Genomic DNA, 18,933 nt, shown 5'->3' with positions numbered 1-18,933 from the left:
ACCGAAATTCAAATGGCCTATGCTAGTAAAGAGCAGATGGCATCAGTGTTCCTAGATATAAAGGGGGCTTTTGATTCAGTTTCTATCAACATTCTTTCAGAGAAGCTGCACCAGCATGGTCTTTCAGCGACTTTAAACAACTTTTTACTAAACTTGTTGTCGGAAAAGCACATGCATTTTTCGCATGGTGACTTATCGACATCACGATTTAGCTACATGGGCCTTCCCCAGGGCTCATGTCTAAGCCCCCTGTTATACAATTTCTACGTCAACGACATTGATGAATGTCTTGACAATTCCTGCACGTTAAGACAACTTGCAGACGATGGCGTGGTGTCTGTTACGGGACCCAAAGCTGTCGATCTACAAGGACCATTACAGAATACCTTGGACAATTTGTCTGCATGGGCTATTAAGCTGGGTATCGAATTCTCCACGGAGAAAACTGAGCTAGTTGTATTTTCTAGGAAGCGTGAACCAGCACAACTACAGCTTCTATTAATGGGTCAAACTATAGCTCAGGTCTTCACAGTAAAATATCTAGGGGTCTGGTTCGACTCGAAAGGTACTTGGGGATGCCATATTCGGTATCTGAAACAGAAATGCCAGCAAAGGATCAACTTTCTTCGTACAATAACCGGAACGTGGTGGGTAAACTGCCCAGAAAAATGATGAATTTTTGAAAACTCAATCGGCCCACCCCTGAGTAGATTCCTAGTCCCACCAGAAGTACTTGTACCAAATTTGAAGCAAATCGGACAAGTCTAACTACCGGACCAACGTGCCTGAAGTTTATATTGGATTTTTCAACAATTTACATGGAGAAAACTCACTAGCTCGTATTTTCGCCGCTAGGTGGCACTGTATACAACGTATTATCACTGTAAGTGAAAATAAGAAAGATATTTTAATTATCTACAACTTTGTCGCAGACTGCTAGTAAATCCGGCTATGTTAAAAGAAGTTATTAAACTTTTAACGAAGTGATGTCTGAGTCAGTTTTGCATGGGGCCTAGCAGTGCATGGTTGTGTATCAGTACTCGACTCCCGCGAACTATATATTTTTGTGAAATAATGGTTAGATTTAGCCGAATAGTATGTTTACAAGAATTATAGTAAATAATACGAGTTATGTTTTGGTTAGAAAATTTTAGTTCCACCTGTGACCGCATAGAGGGCGCCACTACTAACTTTTAATAGAAAAGAGATAGAGTATCAAGATGTTCAGTAGAAATACTGAAAAATGCCTGTTCTATAACTTTGTAGAAGACACCAAATTTCTATCTCTCTCCGTTGAAAAGTTAGTGTTGGCGCCCTCTATGCGGTAACAGGTGGAACTAAAATTTTCTAATCAAAGCATGACTCGTATTATTTACTATAATTCTTCTGAACATACCATTGAGCTAAACCTAACGATTATTTCACAAAAATGTTTAGTTCGTGTGAATCGAGTACTGATACACAACCATGCACTATTAGGCCCCATGCACAACTGACTCAGACATCACTTCGTTAAAAGTTTAATAACTTCTTTTAATAAAGTCGGATTTACTTGCAGTCTTCGACGAAGTTGTAGACAATTCAATTATCCTTCTTATTTTCACTTACAGTGATAATACGATGCATACAGTGCCACCTAGCGGCGAAAATGCGTGCTGGTGGGTTTTCTCCATGTAAATTGTTGAAAATTCCCATACAAATTTCAGGCCCGTTGGTCCGGTAGTTAGACTTGTCCGATTTGCTTCAAATTTGTAGCAAGTACTCCTGGTGGGACTAGGAATCGAGGTGGGCCGATAGGGGTCATTTTTTTCCTGTCACCCTAGTGGTGGGGTGCCCACCCAGGAGACCTAATTAGGTTGTATCAAACAACGATACTGTCGGTACTGGAATACGGATGCTTCTGCTTTCGATCCGCCGCGAACATACATTTCATCAAACTCGAAAGAATTCAGTATCGTTGTTTGTGTATCGCCTTAGGGTGCATGCAGTCGACCCATACGATGAGTCTCGAAGTCCTGTCGGGCGTTCTCCCGCTGAAAAATCGATTTTGGGAACTCTCATATCGATTGCTCATTCGATGCGATATCTTGAACCCGTTGGTGATTGAAAATTTCGAAAGGCTTGTTGAGCTCAATTCTCAGACCCGTTTTATGTCCCTGACTACATGGCGCAAAATATTAATCCTTCTTCTTACAATCCCAACCGTGTGCATTTCATAAATACTTCTGAATCTACTGTTTTCTTCGACACATCCATGAAAGATGAGATTAGTGGAATTCCGGACCACATACGCCCACAAGTGGTTCCAAATATTTTTTATAATAAATTCCGAGAAGTCGACTGTTCTAAGATGTTTTATACTGACGGATCAAACCTCGAAGGGTCCACTGGCTTCGGTATTTTCAATCAAAAGTTCACCGCCTCCTACAAACTCAGTGACCCTGCTTCAGTTTACGCCGCAGAACTAGCTGCTATTCAGTATACCCTTGGAGTCATTGACACATTACCCGCAGACCATTACTTCATCGTCTCGGATAGTCTGAGTTCTATTGACGCTATTCGCTCGATGAAACATGGAAAGCATTCCTCGTATTTTTTGAGGAAAATACGGGAGCTACTGAGTGCTTTATCTGACAAATCTTTCCAGATTACCTTGGTGTGGGTCCCTTCTCATTGCTCCATTCCGGGCAATGAGAAGGCGGACTCCTTAGCTAAGGTGGGTGCCATTGAAGGTGACGTTTTTGAAAGACCAATTTGCTTCCACGAATTTTTCAGTATTACTCATCAGAGAACCCTCGAAAGTTGGCAAACCTCGTGGAGCAATGGGGAGCTAGGAAGGTGGCTACATTCGATAGTCCCTAAGGTATCGACGAAACCTTGGTTCAAGGGGATGGATGTGGGTCGTGACTTCATTCGTGTGATGTCCCGACTCATGGCGAACCATTACACGCTGGATGCACATCTCCGACGTATTGGGCTCGTGGAGAGTGGTATCTGCGCTTGTGGCGACGGTTATCACGATATAGAGCACATAGTCTGGGCGTGCACCGAGTACAGTTCCGCCAGGTCTCGGCTTATGGACACCCTCCGGGCCCGAGGAAGACCACCCAACGTCCCGGTTCGAGATGTGTTGGCAAGCCGCGATGTCCTCTATATGTCCCTTATATACACCTTCATAAAAACCATCAATATCCAACTTTAACTGCCCCTTTTTCCTTATCATTCTCAGAAGCGCTCTCTTCCACCTGTACCATACACCCACGATGGTTTGATGCGACTCCAAGGCGACACAAAACATCCCTGTCGAATGAGCCAACAAACACGGGACCTAAAGCACGAACATCACACGCACAACTCGAAATGTAGCCGATCAACATCTGAGCCGCACTACGAAATCGTCTGGAGAAACCCCTGCCATCTTGAGAACGACCACCCGGCGTCCCAGTACATGATTCTTCCTGATGAAGGCCACCCTGATTCTGTAATCCATCCGTTGATCTCCCGAAGTCTGAAACTGAAATAATGTTCTCCCCCTGCCATGTTTGTCCACCCTACTTCCCCTGACTCTTATACACAGAAGTAACACCCCTTCCCCCCCCCCCCCCCAATTATCTTCATGAAGCATTTAGCTCTTCTTGCCTTTTCTAGTTTTAACTATTATATTATATGATCTCGTTGAAAATGCCCAACTCTACTACCACATAAAATAACTCTAATTAATGTCTCCGAATCTTTACAAAATTTAATCACGCCCTCTAATTATTTCAACTTTTAAGATAGTCGTAAAAATTTTCCCCCTTAGTTAAACATTATTTGCTCCAATAATCTCATTCTCAAATCGTATTGCCATAAAAACTAAATGACCCCTCTAATCTTACGAAAATTATACTACCCCCTTGTGTATATGTATAGCTATAAATTAGCCTTAGTTTAATTTCAAAAATCAATATGTAAGCCCCTAGTTTTAAGTAATTTAAAATGTAAAACAAAACAAAATTGGCACCTTTAAGCTAACGCAAACCTGCCTTATCAAATAAACGAATTGAAAAAAAAAATAATAAATATAATAAATATTTATTTTTCGATATTTTATTTCACTATATTTTTTTACTTACCTAAAAGCATACTGTATAACGTGGCAAAATTGGGAGTGTGTTAAAAACTGTTGAAGAATTTTTGTATGGATGCAAAATGGTGATATTTCAAGGGGTTCTTTTAATCATTTTCATAATATATCCAGCAATATCGCTTTCTAGTGATGGTAATTGTATTAAATAAGGTAATATTATTACAAATGCATCAAACACAAACATTTGTATAACTTTAATCTAAAACTAACTGAAAATAAGAAGTATTACAAAATAAGATTTCAGATTAAAGATTAATTGAATAAATAATAATTTTATCCTGCATACGGGAACGTTTTTCCCAAAAAGTCGATGCTTTGGCTTCCTTAAATTGTAAAATTTTTAACAGTGTAACAAAAAATTATGCTCAAAAATACAGTCGTTCAGGTACAAGCAAAACTATTGGGTATGGGAATAAGTTTCCGTCCTCTTGAAAGATAGGTCATTATTGATACTACAGCTGTGTTAGCTCAACTACTCTACTTACCATTTCTAATTGTATGTGTAAGGTCTCGATTGCACTAGTTGATATTCGCTTCGAGTGTGAACATCCTTTTTAATCTGGCGTCAAAAATGTCAACGTTCGTTCCGAAAAAGCAGCATTTGCGGGAAGTTTTGCTGCATTATTACATTTCAAAGAAAAGTGCAGCTGAAACGTACCGCATATTAAGGAATATTTACGGTGATCATGCTCCATCTAATACAAGCTGTAAAGAGTAGTTTTGACGATTCCAACGCGGCGATTATGACGTCAGTGACAAAGAACGCGAAGGAGCACCGAAAAAGTTTGAAGATGCACAACTACAACAGATACTTGATGAAGATTCATGTCGGACTCTGGATGAGCTATCCAATGAGTTGAATGTTGACAGATCGACCGTCGGTAAACGTTTGCACGCAATGGGAATGGTGCAAAAAATAGGCAATTGGGTACCACATTAATTGAAGGAGAGGGATATCGAGAGACGTTTGGTGATGTGCGAGATGCTCCTTGAGCGCCAGAAAAGAAAAGGTTTTCTGCATCGCATTATCACTGGCGATGAAAAATGGATCTACTACGGGTCCATTCACGCCAAAAAAAAATCATGCTTCCAAGGTTTTGTTGTGCATCTGGTGGGATCAGAGTGGTGTAATTTATTACAAACTCCTTAAACCATCCGAAACAATCACTGGCGATCGTTACAGACTGCAGCTAATACGATTAAATCGTGCTTTGAAAGAAAAACGAAAGGATTGGACTGCTCGACATGATAAACTAATTTTGCTGCATGATAACGCTAGGCCACACGTTGCAAAATCTGTCAAAAAATATTTGGAAGGGGTGAATTGGGAAATCTTGCCCCACCCGCCGTATTCCCCAGACATAGCGCCATCAGATTACCATCTTTTTCGATCGATGCAATCAGCCCTGATTGGAGAAAAGTTCACTTCTTACGAAAGTATCGAAAAATGGCTCAACGAATGGATCGAGTCGAAAAACCCTGACTTCTTTCTTCGAGGAATCCGTATGCTGCCTGAAAGATGGGGAAAAGTTGTCGCTTCGAATGGTGCATACTTCACATAATATTATTTTGTATTTCATGTTTTAAATAAATATTATTTTCGTGTAAAGAAGGACGGAAACTTATTCCCATACCCAATAATTACGAACAATTGAAAAAAATGAAGAAAACAGGTTCAGTAGTTTTTCGGCAATAGTGATTATAGAAAAACCATTTTCGGAAAAAAGGTTTAGAGCCGAAATTATGGAGACGCCAATGTTTTAGTTGCATCCATTGAAATGAAGGATGGTACAAATTAAAAAAAATAAAAAATAACCTTGAAATGAGTTCAACGCGCAACTTCGCAAATAGTTAGTTATTTGTAACAAACAAGTTTTTTCTTTGATGTTCCAGCACTGCTTTACCATTTGCTACCGTCGCGAGAACCAACGGCAGTATGAACTTCGAGCATCAACGGAGTCCGAGTGTTCGGCTTGGATCATCGCCATCAGAGAGGCAAGGTAATGATGTTAATCAGGGAACTAATGACATCTGCTTTTCAGCTAATTATGAGATTGTTTCACTTCATTCGGTAAAGTTTCATAACATTTCATTTAAACTTTTTATAACGACTTCTCCTTGAACAGGTTTTCGAGATATCATTCTATTTAATTGGACAAGAAGTGTGCCTTAAGTTATCTCTTTTCTAGGATGCCAGTTCTTTGAGTTTTATTTCCATGAGTAACTCTTTACTGTTCAAAACACTTGTTTGCCCAAATAAAGAAAGAAAGTTCTACGAAATCTACCCTTTGGCGGTGCATTGGACTGTGTTGAATAGTATATTCTGTATCTTTTTCCGCTTCCGTTCCTAGCTTCAACAAACTGCTGCTACAGAAGGAAGAGCTGGAGCAAAAACACGTCCACCTGCTGCAGGTGGTCGAAAGCGAGAAGACGGCTAAATGGCAATACACTCAACAGTGTGAAGAGCTCGCATCCGAAATACGAAAACTAAGAGCCGAGGTGAGTGTTGTTTGTTGTTCCCAACCGTACATATATACATACAGCATGGAGAGAACGAACCCGGCTATTCACATCCGTTGGGTGTTCTTGCTGTCGTTCGAGATACGTCATCCTCCCCTATATTTCTGCTTTACGGTGAAGTGAAGCAAGGACGACATTTATTGCTCAAGTGCTACTTTGTTCTGTTTACTCGTTGTGGTTAAGACTAACGTTGAAAAGACTAAAGGTGCCCTTACACGAGACATTAATAACATCATACTGAACAGGAATGTCACTTTTAATGATTATTATTTTATACAGGCGAAGTAATGACAAAATTCTCATAAGGGACCCTTACACGCGCAATAAAAGTGTCATTACTAAGTAGTGTCATTACTGGAATTGTATGGGAATTCCATCATTACTCGCCTTACACGTTCATTAAAAGTGACATTACTGCTCAGTAATGACATTACTAACGCCTCGTGTACGGGGCCCCACACAATTCAAACTTAGTAATTCCACTTTTCTTGTGCGTGTAATGGCCCCTTAAATCCACAAAAAGTCTACACTCAACCAAAATATCACTTACATTTCATATGCAAAAACATGTAAATATTTTCCATAATACTTTTCACATGAATGTTATTATTTTCACACATAATCTGTTCTCTCTTCCGCCCTATAAAAACTAGTATTGATTACAGATATATCTTACGTGAGGTTCAGTTACTTGCTATCGGAATGCCACATATTTTCTATTTGAAACTTATATACCTTTTATATGATATTCAGATGATTGTTAACTGAATGTATAATAGCAATCATGTTACGTGAAGTGGGTTTATCTGATATTCATGTGATTGTTAGTTGCTTGTATAATAGTATTCAAATGTTTTGTTAGGTAATGTAGCTTGGTTGAATAAATGTGCGGATAATCCTAGTAAAGTCCAGCTGGAAATTGAGCCGGTACTCTGACTGGCTCTAGTTAATAACCGATTCCAGTTACAAAACAATCACTGGAACCAGCTACTAACTAGAGCCAGCCAGAACTTTGGCACATTTTCCGGCTGGACTTACAGGTTTGTGTTGATCATTGATTTGTAATGCATTCTATACCATCTTGGAATCTTCAATCTGGAGCAGTTATATCGGATATATATGTATTTCTAACGTCTTCACGTTTAATTAGAAAAATCACAAGTTCAGGAGCAATGTATTCGCCGCCGTACTGTTCCTTGACGCCATGTTGAATGTGTATGATTTTTTTCACATTATATATTCCCGTAATAATAATGTGTTTTACACATAAACCTAGAAGTATGTGAAGACACATAACATGTATGTGGGCCACGCTTGAAAGTTATTCATTTTGTATTTGAAATTCATCGGTGACTGTATATTAGAGTGGGACATGGTTATATGAAAAAAATAAAATTTGGCTCCGAGTAACTTTTTAGATCCCATTTAGCCCCCAGAAAAACTCTGCAAATTTTTAGCTCGATAGGTGAAACTGTATTTTTGCGCCCGCGTTTTAAAGTTTACATGGGATTTCGTATGGGGAAATTGTCCTTTGAAAATTAATTATTCCAAGAGTCACCCGTTACCTCCTAAAAATAAATAGATGTCTGATTTTTATAGAAAATTTGTCAAGGAAACAATGTCTTGAAGACTGCAAAACGATCTGATGCTTGTGGAAAAAGTTATTAAGCAAAAACCGATTGATGCCCTGAAGATTGATGAAAATTTCACTTTTCTTAGCATCACTGCTTCTGACGGTATAATTATATACAAAATTTTTAACTTTCTCTTATTATGTACAAAAGAAGCCTCAATTTATCCCTCAAAACCTTGCGAAGTGGCCATCAATCGTAAAGATAAACGGTTTGGGCACATTAAGAGAGGATTGAAATAAAATTGCGTATAATTGGACAACCAACAGCAGTGGTACTAGAAAAAATGAATATTTCATCAATCGTCAGAGCATCAATCGGTTTCTGCTTAATAACTTTTTTCTCAAGCGTCAGATCGTTTTGTGGTTTTCGAGACTTTGTTTCTTTGTTAAATTTCCTATAAAAGTCGCATAACGATTTATTTTTAGGAAGTAATGGACGACTCCTGGAGTAATTATTTTGTAAAAGTTATTTTTCCTATACAAAATCCCATGTAAAATTTAAACAGTGGGCGCAAAAATATAGTTTCACCGATCGAGCAAAGAATTTGCACAGTTGTTCTAGGACTCAAATAGTATCTAAAAAGTTGCTCGGAGCTGGAATCTAATTTTTGTCCCACCCTACTGTATATGTTTTATTTGATGCATATGAATTTGATGTGCTTAATCGTTTTTTAAATTTAGGTGTTTTTTCACATGAAACGTATGTGATTTTTTGGCTCAGTGTACTTCTCACAAGATTCACATAAAAGAAGTGTCATAATTGAAGTTTGTTCAACCGAGTTTTTCATCAAAAGAGTCACACTATTTTATTTTGCATTTCAAAACAATTGAAATTCTATTATCTGATAGAAAAAAACGTCACAATGTTATGGCAAATGTGATTTTCATTTTTCCTAATTGTGTAATTTGAAAATAAAACAAAGACACATTTTATCCAGTGTTGTTTTTTGGAGCTTTTTCTTCGTAATTTGAAAACTTTAATTATTCTTGACCCTTATTTTGAAATATTATTTATTTCACGGTATCATTTTCTCCGAATATCACTGATCTTTTAATATATGTCACAATAAATTCGCGAATCAAGTGATTCACGATAAACATATCATACTTGATGATGATGGAACGGTACTTTTCCCTCGCTTCCAGCTATGTGTGCTACGCAAGGAGACCCGTTCCAGCTACTCGGCCACACCGGTGGGTCGCGGTAGTTTTAGCGTTCCTGGTGACCCCATCGACGAGCACTCGTCGCTTCCGGGTCTGTGCGCGTCCGTACACGATTCGATCGAGCTGCGGAAGATAAAGAAAGTGCAGAGTTTTTTCCGCGGTTGGTTGTGCCGCCGGCGGTGGAAGCAAATCGTGGAGGAGTACATACGGTCACCACACGCAGAGAGCATGCGAAAGCGGAACCATCTAGTTTTCAGCATGGTGGAAGCTGAGGAAGAATACCTGGAACAGCTCGAGGTGAGTTATTATCCGCTGCCATGACTTTTCAGCATTGTACAGTAAAGTAGAAAGCACAAATAGTTTTGTTGAGAAATCGCAATAACATTCAGAGGAGAAAGTTCATCGTAGTAAATGACATTGCAATGAAAATGACAAACGACATTCATATCTTGTGCAATGATTTAATTCCATCAACTCATCTAAGAATTCACAATTATTCATGCTTGAATAACGTTATCAATTAGAGTGGATGCATCAGTCGTTGTAATGTTTAATCGCATTGGCATTAGTTAGTTCGGTGCTGTGAGTAGTTTTTTTTTATTGAGGATATAGTGAAACTAACGTACAACAACCATCCCAAATTTCAACGAACTTGTAGATTCCGCTTATAATTTGTGTTTATTATTAAATAAAATTTGTAAAAATCTGTGCAAAATCGCTTTCCTCATATTGTCGATTTCATATTTCATCCTCAAAAGTTTCTCAATGGCTTTTTGTTTAATGTATTGTAAACCTTTTTTTTTATTATAGAAGTTTTAACTTTAGGGTAGTTCGTCTTCTTTTGGGTTAGAGAAATCTCTTTTGGAAGAATCTCTAACGCTATGTGCGGAGTTGGGAATGGAACCCAGGTGAGCTGCATACAAGGTAATCGTTTTACGAACTACGCTATATTTATCCCCAGGAATGTTAACTGATTTTTTTTAGAAAATCCTTATTTTTTAAATCTGTGCTGATCTTGATGTTCTAGAATTTTTAAAAGATTATTATTGCATATTGATAAGCTAAAACATGCTTCCTCTTTTTATCGTTATTTATAAAACAACCACTTTTCTTTGAACTTTTTAACATAGTTCTTTACAACAATAATGATCAAGTTTACAGCCAGATACTGATTAGACGAAGTCGAAACGTTTATTTATGATCATGGGTATTTTGTACTAGATGCACAAAATGATTTCAATCAAGCACTTTTTACCTTACAAGATAGCAAAGCGCAGATTTCACCATGATTTCCGTTAGAGCAGTTTCACTTTTTTGTTCGATTTTAATTTTAATGGATTGTAAAAGGGAAAAGGCCTATTTGCATAGGAATTACATTTTATTCCGACATAGTGGTAACAGGAGTCTAACAGAGAGAGAAGAGAGGGCGGACAACGATGACGGAGAAGAACAGCAAGTTTTCTGACGAATCTCGCACCAACTCGAACAAATGTTGGCAGCGCCCTTTCAGATTTTAATGAAACTTCCTGAACATAAGAACTTTGCCACAAAAAGCACCTTTGCATACTTTGTTATTCCAAAAATGATATAGTCTTTTGAAAAGGGTCAAACTTTTTTTACCATTTTTTTAAATGGTCTAAAATAACAAATCCTACACAAAAATGTTGTTCCTTGTCCAATCAGATTTTTTTTCCATGTATTTTTATCGAAAACCAAACCAATGAAAGTCATAATCATCTCAGAATCCAATAAAACTTAGTTTGTGAGATGATATTGTCTAATTTTGCAACTAAGTATATTTTTATTAATCAAGAACCCATTAAAAAGAGTTTATGTCATTAAACAAATTATTACTTCTTTATTTTTTTGTTTAGTTCAGAGGAAGGATCTGGAAAAAAATAACCACCACGGCATTATGTGTTGAATTTTACATATTTATTTTTTTATTTTTATATATAATATTTGTTTTAAAACTATCTTCATGCATGCTACGTTGTATTATTTATATCCAAGGAGAATATTTTCGGTTCATTTTCTGAATTAGAATACTTTTTCGGCTCTACTTTGCCACCAGGAATAGGCGCAAAACTGTGGAATTTCTGAGTGCCAGACATTGTTTTGGAGTTATTATACAGTTATTCCAGTTCTTCTGACATTTGGTCGTATTGTTCTGTGGAAATGTAGCAGAAATTTAATTTTTGTGATATTTTCATCAGTTTGTTCAACTGCCCAGCTATATAACTCTCGGGGAGTTGTTAGGGTATTTGCATAGTCGCGAGCTAGACCGGTTCTTTGTGCCATTCGCTTGAGAGTGCCACCAATAGCATCACAGGGCCTTTTCCATGGGATGTTGCAAAACAAATGCCATTCTGCGCTTAATTCATACTTTGACTGAAATCTACACAAGCTTGCGAAGTTCTTTTTATTTTTGTATTGTGCTGCTGCTCTATCAGGCATAAAATAAATTTTAGAAAAGTTTGTCAATTGTTCCATAAAAATTATCATTTTTGAGATGAACAACTGTCTTCCAGTTTTCCAGTTTTCCAGTCTTCCAGTCATCCAGTCTTCTAGTCTTCCAGTCTTCCAGTCTTCCAGTCTTCCAGTCTTCCAGTCTTCCAGTCTTCCAGTCTTCTAGTCTTCCAGTCTTCCAGTCTTCCAGTCTTCCAGTCTTCCAGTCTTCCAGTCTTCCAGTCTTCCAGTCTTCCAGTCTTCCAGTCTTCTAGTCTTCCAGTCTTTCAGTCTTCCAGTCTTCCAGTCTTCCAGTCTTCCAGTCTTCCAGTCTTCCAGTCTTCCAGTCTTCCAGTCTTCCAGTCTTCCAGTCTTCCAGTCTTCCAGTCTTCCAGTCTTCCAGTCTTCCAGTCTTCCAGTCTTCCAGTCTTCCAGTCTTCCAGTCTTCCAGTCTTCCAGTCTTCCAGTCTTCCAGTCTTCCAGTCTTCCAGTCTTCCAGTCTTCCAGTCTTCCAGTCTTCCAGTCTTCCAGTCTTCCAGTCTTCCAGTCTTCCAGTCTTCCAGTCTTCCAGTCTTCCAGTCTTCCAGTCTTCCAGTCTTCCAGTCTTCCAGTCTTCCAGTCTTCCAGTCTTCCAGTCTTCCAGTCTTCCAGTCTTCCAGTCTTCCAGTCTTCCAGTCTTCCAGTCTTCCAGTCTTCCAGTCTTCCAGTCTTCCAGTCTTCCAGTCTTCCAGTCTTCCAGTCTTCCAGTCTTCCAGTCTTCCAGTCTTCCAGTCTTCCAGTCTTCCAGTCTTCCAGTCTTCCAGTCTTCCAGTCTTCCAGTCTTCCAGTCTTCCAGTCTTCCAGTCTTCCAGTCTTCCAGTCTTCCAGTCTTCCAGTCTTCCAGTCTTCCAGTCTTCCAGTCTTCCAGTCTTCCAGTCTTCCAGTCTTCCAGTCTTCCAGTCTTCCAGTCTTCCAGTCTTCCAGTCTTCCAGTCTTCCAGTCTTCCAGTCTTCCAGTCTTCCAGTCTTCCAGTCTTCCAGTCTTCCAGTCTTCCAGTCTTCCAGTCTTCCAGTCTTCCAGTCTTCCAGTCTTCCAGTCTTCCAGTCTTCCAGTCTTCCAGTCTTCCAGTCTTCCAGTCTTCCAGTCTTCCAGTCTTCCAGTCTTCCAGTCTTCCAGTCTTCCAGTCTTCCAGTCTTCCAGTCTTCCAGTCTTCCAGTCTTCCAGTCTTCCAGTCTTCCAGTCTTCCAGTCTTCCAGTCTTCCAGTCTTCCAGTCTTCCAGTCTTCCAGTCTTCCAGTCTTCCAGTCTTCCAGTCTTCCAGTCTTCCAGTCTTCCAGTCTTCCAGTCTTCCAGTCTTCCAGTCTTCCAGTCTTCCAGTCTTCCAGTCTTCCAGTCTTCCAGTCTTCCAGTCTTCCAGTCTTCCAGTCTTCCAGTCTTCCAGTCTTCCAGTCTTCCAGTCTTCCAGTCTTCCAGTCTTCCAGTCTTCCAGTCTTCCAGTCTTCCAGTCTTCCAGTCTTCCAGTCTTCCAGTCTTCCAGTCTTCCAGTCTTCCAGTCTTCCAGTCTTCCAGTCTTCCAGTCTTCCAGTCTTCCAGTCTTCCAGTCTTCCAGTCTTCCAGTCTTCCAGTCTTCCAGTCTTCCAGTCTTCCAGTCTTCCAGTCTTCCAGTCTTCCAGTCTTCCAGTCTTCCAGTCTTCCAGTCTTCCAGTCTTCCAGTCTTCCAGTCTTCCAGTCTTCCAGTCTTCCAGTCTTCCAGTCTTCCAGTCTTCCAGTCTTCCAGTCTTCCAGTCTTCCAGTCTTCCAGTTTTCCAGTTTTCCAGTCTTCCAGTCTTCCAGTCTTCCAGTCTAGTCCAACCCTTGGTTCAACACATCTATCCAAAAACCCAAGATTGATCGTCATATTTCCTATAGAAGGTGGAAATGATATAAACGTTCTGAAGGTTATCTTATTTATAAACAATTGAAGAACATAGCAAATATGTTAGTTGTCAAGGCAAAACAAGAATATTATAATTCTCATATTGATACCAAGCTTACACCCAACGTTTTTCGGAAAAAGAATTAGGAAATGGGTTTTACTACACGCTCAAGGATTACTGAAAACACGTTTAATGCAGATGAGATAAGTAACTCTTTTGCAAGAAATTTTTCTACTGATGTTCCCGGTATTTTTTTCAGATGTAAGCCCATTGTAAATCGGTTGCAATTCCGCAATATCCAGAAATGTGAAATCATGAATGTAATTCACGATGTTACATTTAATGCTGTAGGCCTTGACGAGATACCAATTTAGTTTACAAAACTTTTATTGCCACTAATTTCGAAATCACTAAAGCACATTTTCAACACCATAATATCAACATGTACGTTCCCTGATTCTTTGAGAAAAATCCAAAATTATTCCTCTCAAGAAACGAGCCAACCTATGTTCCTTTGACAATTTGAGGCCTATAAGCATTTTATGATACAGTCTTCGAACGCATTTTGAAGAAGCAAATATTTGATTACCTGCACGATAGAAATTTAATTTCAACTTTTCGGTCCGGATATCGTTCTAGTCATAGCACGAAGGCAGCCATGTTAGAGATTGGCGACGATATTGGAATTGTGCTCGATAAAAATAATAAGGTTATTTTAATTTTATTGGACTTTTCAAAAGCATTCGATAGCATTTCTCACGGTACTCTATGCTCAAAACTGCATCCGATGTTTAATTTTGAAAGAAACGCAACCAAGTTATTATATTTCATATATTAGCAATATTAGCAAACGACTTCAAGCGGTATTTTCCAATAATAGTATTTCGAGGAGTTTTTGCTAGTATATTCATGTGTGCCTCAAGGATCAGAAATGAGATATTTATGTGAAAATTTCACGTAATACCAAAGAATTTTGTGGCAGAAGTTCCAACGATTTTTATTAAGTCCTTCTGCATCATAGTAGTCTGACACATTGCACAATTTTCTGAAAATTCATTTTTATGAAATTACCTCATTCTATTGCATAGTCCACATGGAGGGGTAGGGGTAGGAATGTTTCACGTTTGTCCACGTAGGGGGAGGAGGCGGCGTTTCTTTTATCCACGTGGTATATGAATGGGTCCCCACTAGAATCTGAAACATTTTTGCTCTAGCCGAAAGAGAAGTTATACCTCGAATGTTTTCAAAAAAAAATTTAATGGGCGACATTGTTTCCAACGCGTAGGGAATACTGATTGTGACAACGATTGGTTAAAATATAGTTTTGAAGGCGCACATAATGCACTCGCGCATCGTTTTAGAACAACAGAGTGGATGCCATCTGGCCCTGTTGATGCTAATAATTTCAGCTTACTAGTAGCAGCTCGAATGTCTACGTCGGAAAATCGGTTATTCCCAAAATGTATCACATCACAGGGAACATCACGAAAACCATGTTCAACGTAAGCAGAGATAGTCAAACCGATTTTATACACACTCGAAAAATGTTTCACAAACAAATTGGATATGCTGGTTGAAATTGTTGAAGTTTCATTTACCAGAAACACTTTGGATCTATGAGATACAGTGCAGATTCTCCGCGCAGTAAAGACACTTTTCAACGTTTTTATTGCACATGATTCGCGCTGACCTTCATACAGAGGGATTTATTGCTACTATGGATAGCAATTCATCACCCGTGTTACAGAAAGATGGACAGGCAGACAAACCTCGCACATGAGAAATAATGTAGTTTGGTAAAGCGGATCCAGCGAAGGTCACCCGATAATTTTGGTTGTATATTTTGTTTTCGTCCCCCGTGATTAATACTGAATGTAAGTGCACTTGCAATCCAGTATTTTCATCCAGTCCTGAAGAACCTCGCACTTCAAACTTTCGGCGGAGATTGCGCCATCGGTCTCGATTATCCGAGTGGGAAGATAGATTCTATAGTCCGCCGTGAATAGCTCACAGCAAGCAATTTCGTTTGCCTGCTTAGAACTTGCCAACACGGTCCTGCCCTCGTCCAACGGAAATTTTGAAATTTCGGTTATAGTCGGGAATCGTTCTGTCCGGTCTTTAGAAATCTGTAATATTTGTACTATTTAGTTTTGGGTCGAAAAAAACCATAAATTGTCCGGATGATTGCTCTGGAAATCTTTTGTATCGAGGCCAGTCTTGGGAATCGGATTGGGTTTTCAAATTAACACTTGGTTTTCTGCAAACAAGCAAGGTTTTCTGAATGCAGAATATTTTGGAAATGTTTTTTGCAGGGATTTCACAACTATCACGGTCCTGTTCAATGCGAGAGACTTAAAAGATTTTTAGAACAGTTGAATAGACGATGTTGCGGCTAAGCGCAATCTATGCACATAAGAGTGACAAGAATAAAATGACCCCTATCGGCCCACCCGTGGCTCGAGTTCTAGTCCCACTAGGAGCATTTGCTCAAAAATTTGAAGGAAGTCGGACAAATCTAGCTACCGGACCAACGCTCCTGAAGTTTGTATGGGATTTTTAGACAATTCACATGGAGAAAAACCATTACCTCACATTTTCACCGCCAGGTGCCACTGTATGCATCATATCATCACTGTAAGTGAAAATAAGAAAGATAATTTGATTGCCTATAACTTTGTCGAAGACTGCTGGTCAATCCGGCTTTGTTAAAAGAAGTTATTAAAATTTTAACGATGTCATGTCTGAGTCAGTTTTGCATGGGGCCTAGCAGTGGGGTATACCCCATTAAGCATAAATATGTTAGACATACGGACGTTTGGCATACGTACGTTAGGCAAAATGGACGTTAGGCATAAATACGTTAGGCATAATATACGTTGGGCATAATGGACGTTAGGCAGAATGGATGTTAGACATAATGGACGTAAGGCATAAATTATCATATTGAAGTATCACTTTAAGGAAATCACTTTTTGGCGGTGACAGCCTCGGGTGGTAAGAGCACAAATGGTTGAAATTTTTGACATTGAAAATATCTTACTGCACTATCTGGGGCAGGGTGTCATTCTAAAATCAAACGATGTCACGTTTTTGCGTCACTATTTTGAACGCTAATAACTTTGTTATTTATGAACGGATTTCCGTCTGGTTATCACCAAACAATTTGGAGTTAACTGAAATTACGTTTTATTGCTACAGTGTTTTTGTATTTCAATAGCACACTATTGAAAAACAAGCACAAATGAATAGATCTCGGAAAACGTGGAAACTCCCATACATCAGTCAATCTATCCCCTGCAGAGCCGACGATAGGGAGCACCTTAGTGATTCAAACGAACACGAAAAGTTTTTAATAAATGTGCCGCGTGCCTGTTTGAATCAGTTGTTGCTCTTTTGCCAGACAAGTAACATCGTGTCTATAGCGTCTCGTACGACAGCAGTGGCGTAGTAGCGGGGGGGGGGGGGTTTGGGGACGAAACCCCCCCCGAAATATTTTGGAGAATTTCGAAAAAAAATCAATATGTTAAACAAAAATATGCCTAATATTTTAAATGAAATTCTCAAAGGTTCATTTGCAAAAGTTATCTTGTGAAAATATTTCCTTGTAGTGAAAGACTGCAGAGGCTAGCTCAACCGCCGAGGACTATAACAAGTAGATCGCGGCGAAGCGAGGAGCTGGGAACTTATTGGTTCACGAAACGGATATCGGTACCGAGAGAAATTTCGCCACATTCTGTAGTCCTTGACTGACGGCGAACATGGACTGACTGAGAGAAGTATCTTCATAGAGACCACCGGGCGATTCGCTACCGCATCGGCCAATGGAACCCTGCTGCAGCACGAAGAAGGTATGGCCGCAAGCTAAAGTGGAAGACGAAAGCCTTTAACGAAGACCTCTTTGTTGAGTTACTTCGGCGAACAACGGAATCAAGTACGTTGATGCGGCTGATCTAACAAGAAGGATTGTGACGGCTTGTGACGTTACAATGTCATGAAAACTAGGGCCATGCAGTAGACGGCATGCAGCTTACGGGTTAAATGAGTAGCTCAGTACGCTACACGCAGCTTGTCTTAGATCCAGAAGGCGGGCTTAGAGCGTAAGATCGGAGAGTGAGAGAGGAGCGCAAGCGACGTTTCGAGAAGGTAGGTACGGGAGATCAAGCTTAGCAAGCCAATTGCAATAAGCAGCTGTGCTGTGAAATAAACGCCAATCCCTGGGTGACGCGTACTGAGTCGTCATGACGAAGACGAGAGTCCGTCGACACCAGCTGAAGTATACCCGGGTAAGATAAAGATAATCGTTGAGGGTCTCTTCCCGAAACACGATTCAACTACCTGGTCACCGACACCGTACTGCGAAGAAGAAGGAGGTAACACAGCCGAGTGGTAAGTGACTAACGACGAGCTCAAAGAAGCGTCGATGCACTGAAAGCAGCGATCCTGGCATATCCGGACATGTTCAGGATGCTACTGCTAAAGTCTTTAGATGATGGTAATCCCCGAAATGAGGAAGGTGCAGAAACTGATGTTGCTGCCAAAGTGTGGGAAGTCACCAAGCCATCCAGCCTCGAATAGACCAATGCCGCAGCGTGGCATAAAAGAATGAGCCAGATCCTGAAGAGCTACTTTCAGAGTAGAGCACTGCTGTACCAGACAAACAAACGGGCAATAGGCAATGCGAGTCACAGCGGGCGTTCCTCAGGGCTCCATTCTCTGTCCAACACTTTGAAATGGGATGTACGATGGGGTCCTAACACTGCGGCTTCCCAGGAAAGTGAAAATCGTTGGTTTCGTGGACGATGTGTCACTAACGGTGAGACACTTGAAGAAATGGAGGTGTCGGTGACGGAGATAACGAAACCGCGAAAAACTGAACAGGACGCTTCGACTGCTGGTCGTACGAGTTGCGATTGCGTACCGGAGGCAGTATGCCTTGTCGCCGAGATGATCCCCATCTGCATCACCCTGACGGAGGATATCAAGTGCTACAAACAATGAAACGCCAGAAACGTGAGGAAAATGATGAGAATCGATTCGATGGTGACGTGGCAGCAGGAATGGGACAATACGGAGAAAGGAAAGTGGACCTACCGGCTCATCGAAACCTGTGGGCGTGGGTCAATAGAAAGCACGGAGAGATGACCT

The 18,933-nt window shown here is 40.0% G+C and overlaps 1 protein-coding gene across 4 annotated transcripts in view; it reads left to right on the top strand.

Moving 5' to 3' along the window:
* LOC131683828 (ras-specific guanine nucleotide-releasing factor 2-like) overlaps positions 1-18,933 on the top strand; it is a 542,029-nt gene that overhangs the window by 82,012 nt on the left and 441,084 nt on the right. For all 4 annotated transcript variants that reach the window (XM_058966164.1, XM_058966166.1, XM_058966165.1 and 1 more), the window contains exons 5-7: positions 6,023-6,129; positions 6,481-6,628; positions 9,429-9,743. In XM_058966164.1, the coding sequence (XP_058822147.1) occupies positions 6,023-6,129; positions 6,481-6,628; positions 9,429-9,743 (570 nt within the window). The remainder of the gene's footprint in view (positions 1-6,022; positions 6,130-6,480; positions 6,629-9,428; positions 9,744-18,933) is intronic.

Source organism: Topomyia yanbarensis, chromosome 2, assembly GCF_030247195.1.
Source record: "Topomyia yanbarensis strain Yona2022 chromosome 2, ASM3024719v1, whole genome shotgun sequence".
Classification (NCBI taxonomy): domain Eukaryota; kingdom Metazoa; phylum Arthropoda; class Insecta; order Diptera; family Culicidae; genus Topomyia; species Topomyia yanbarensis.
Note: the sequence above shows the minus strand (reverse complement) of the source record. Positions and strands in the feature narration are given on the sequence as shown.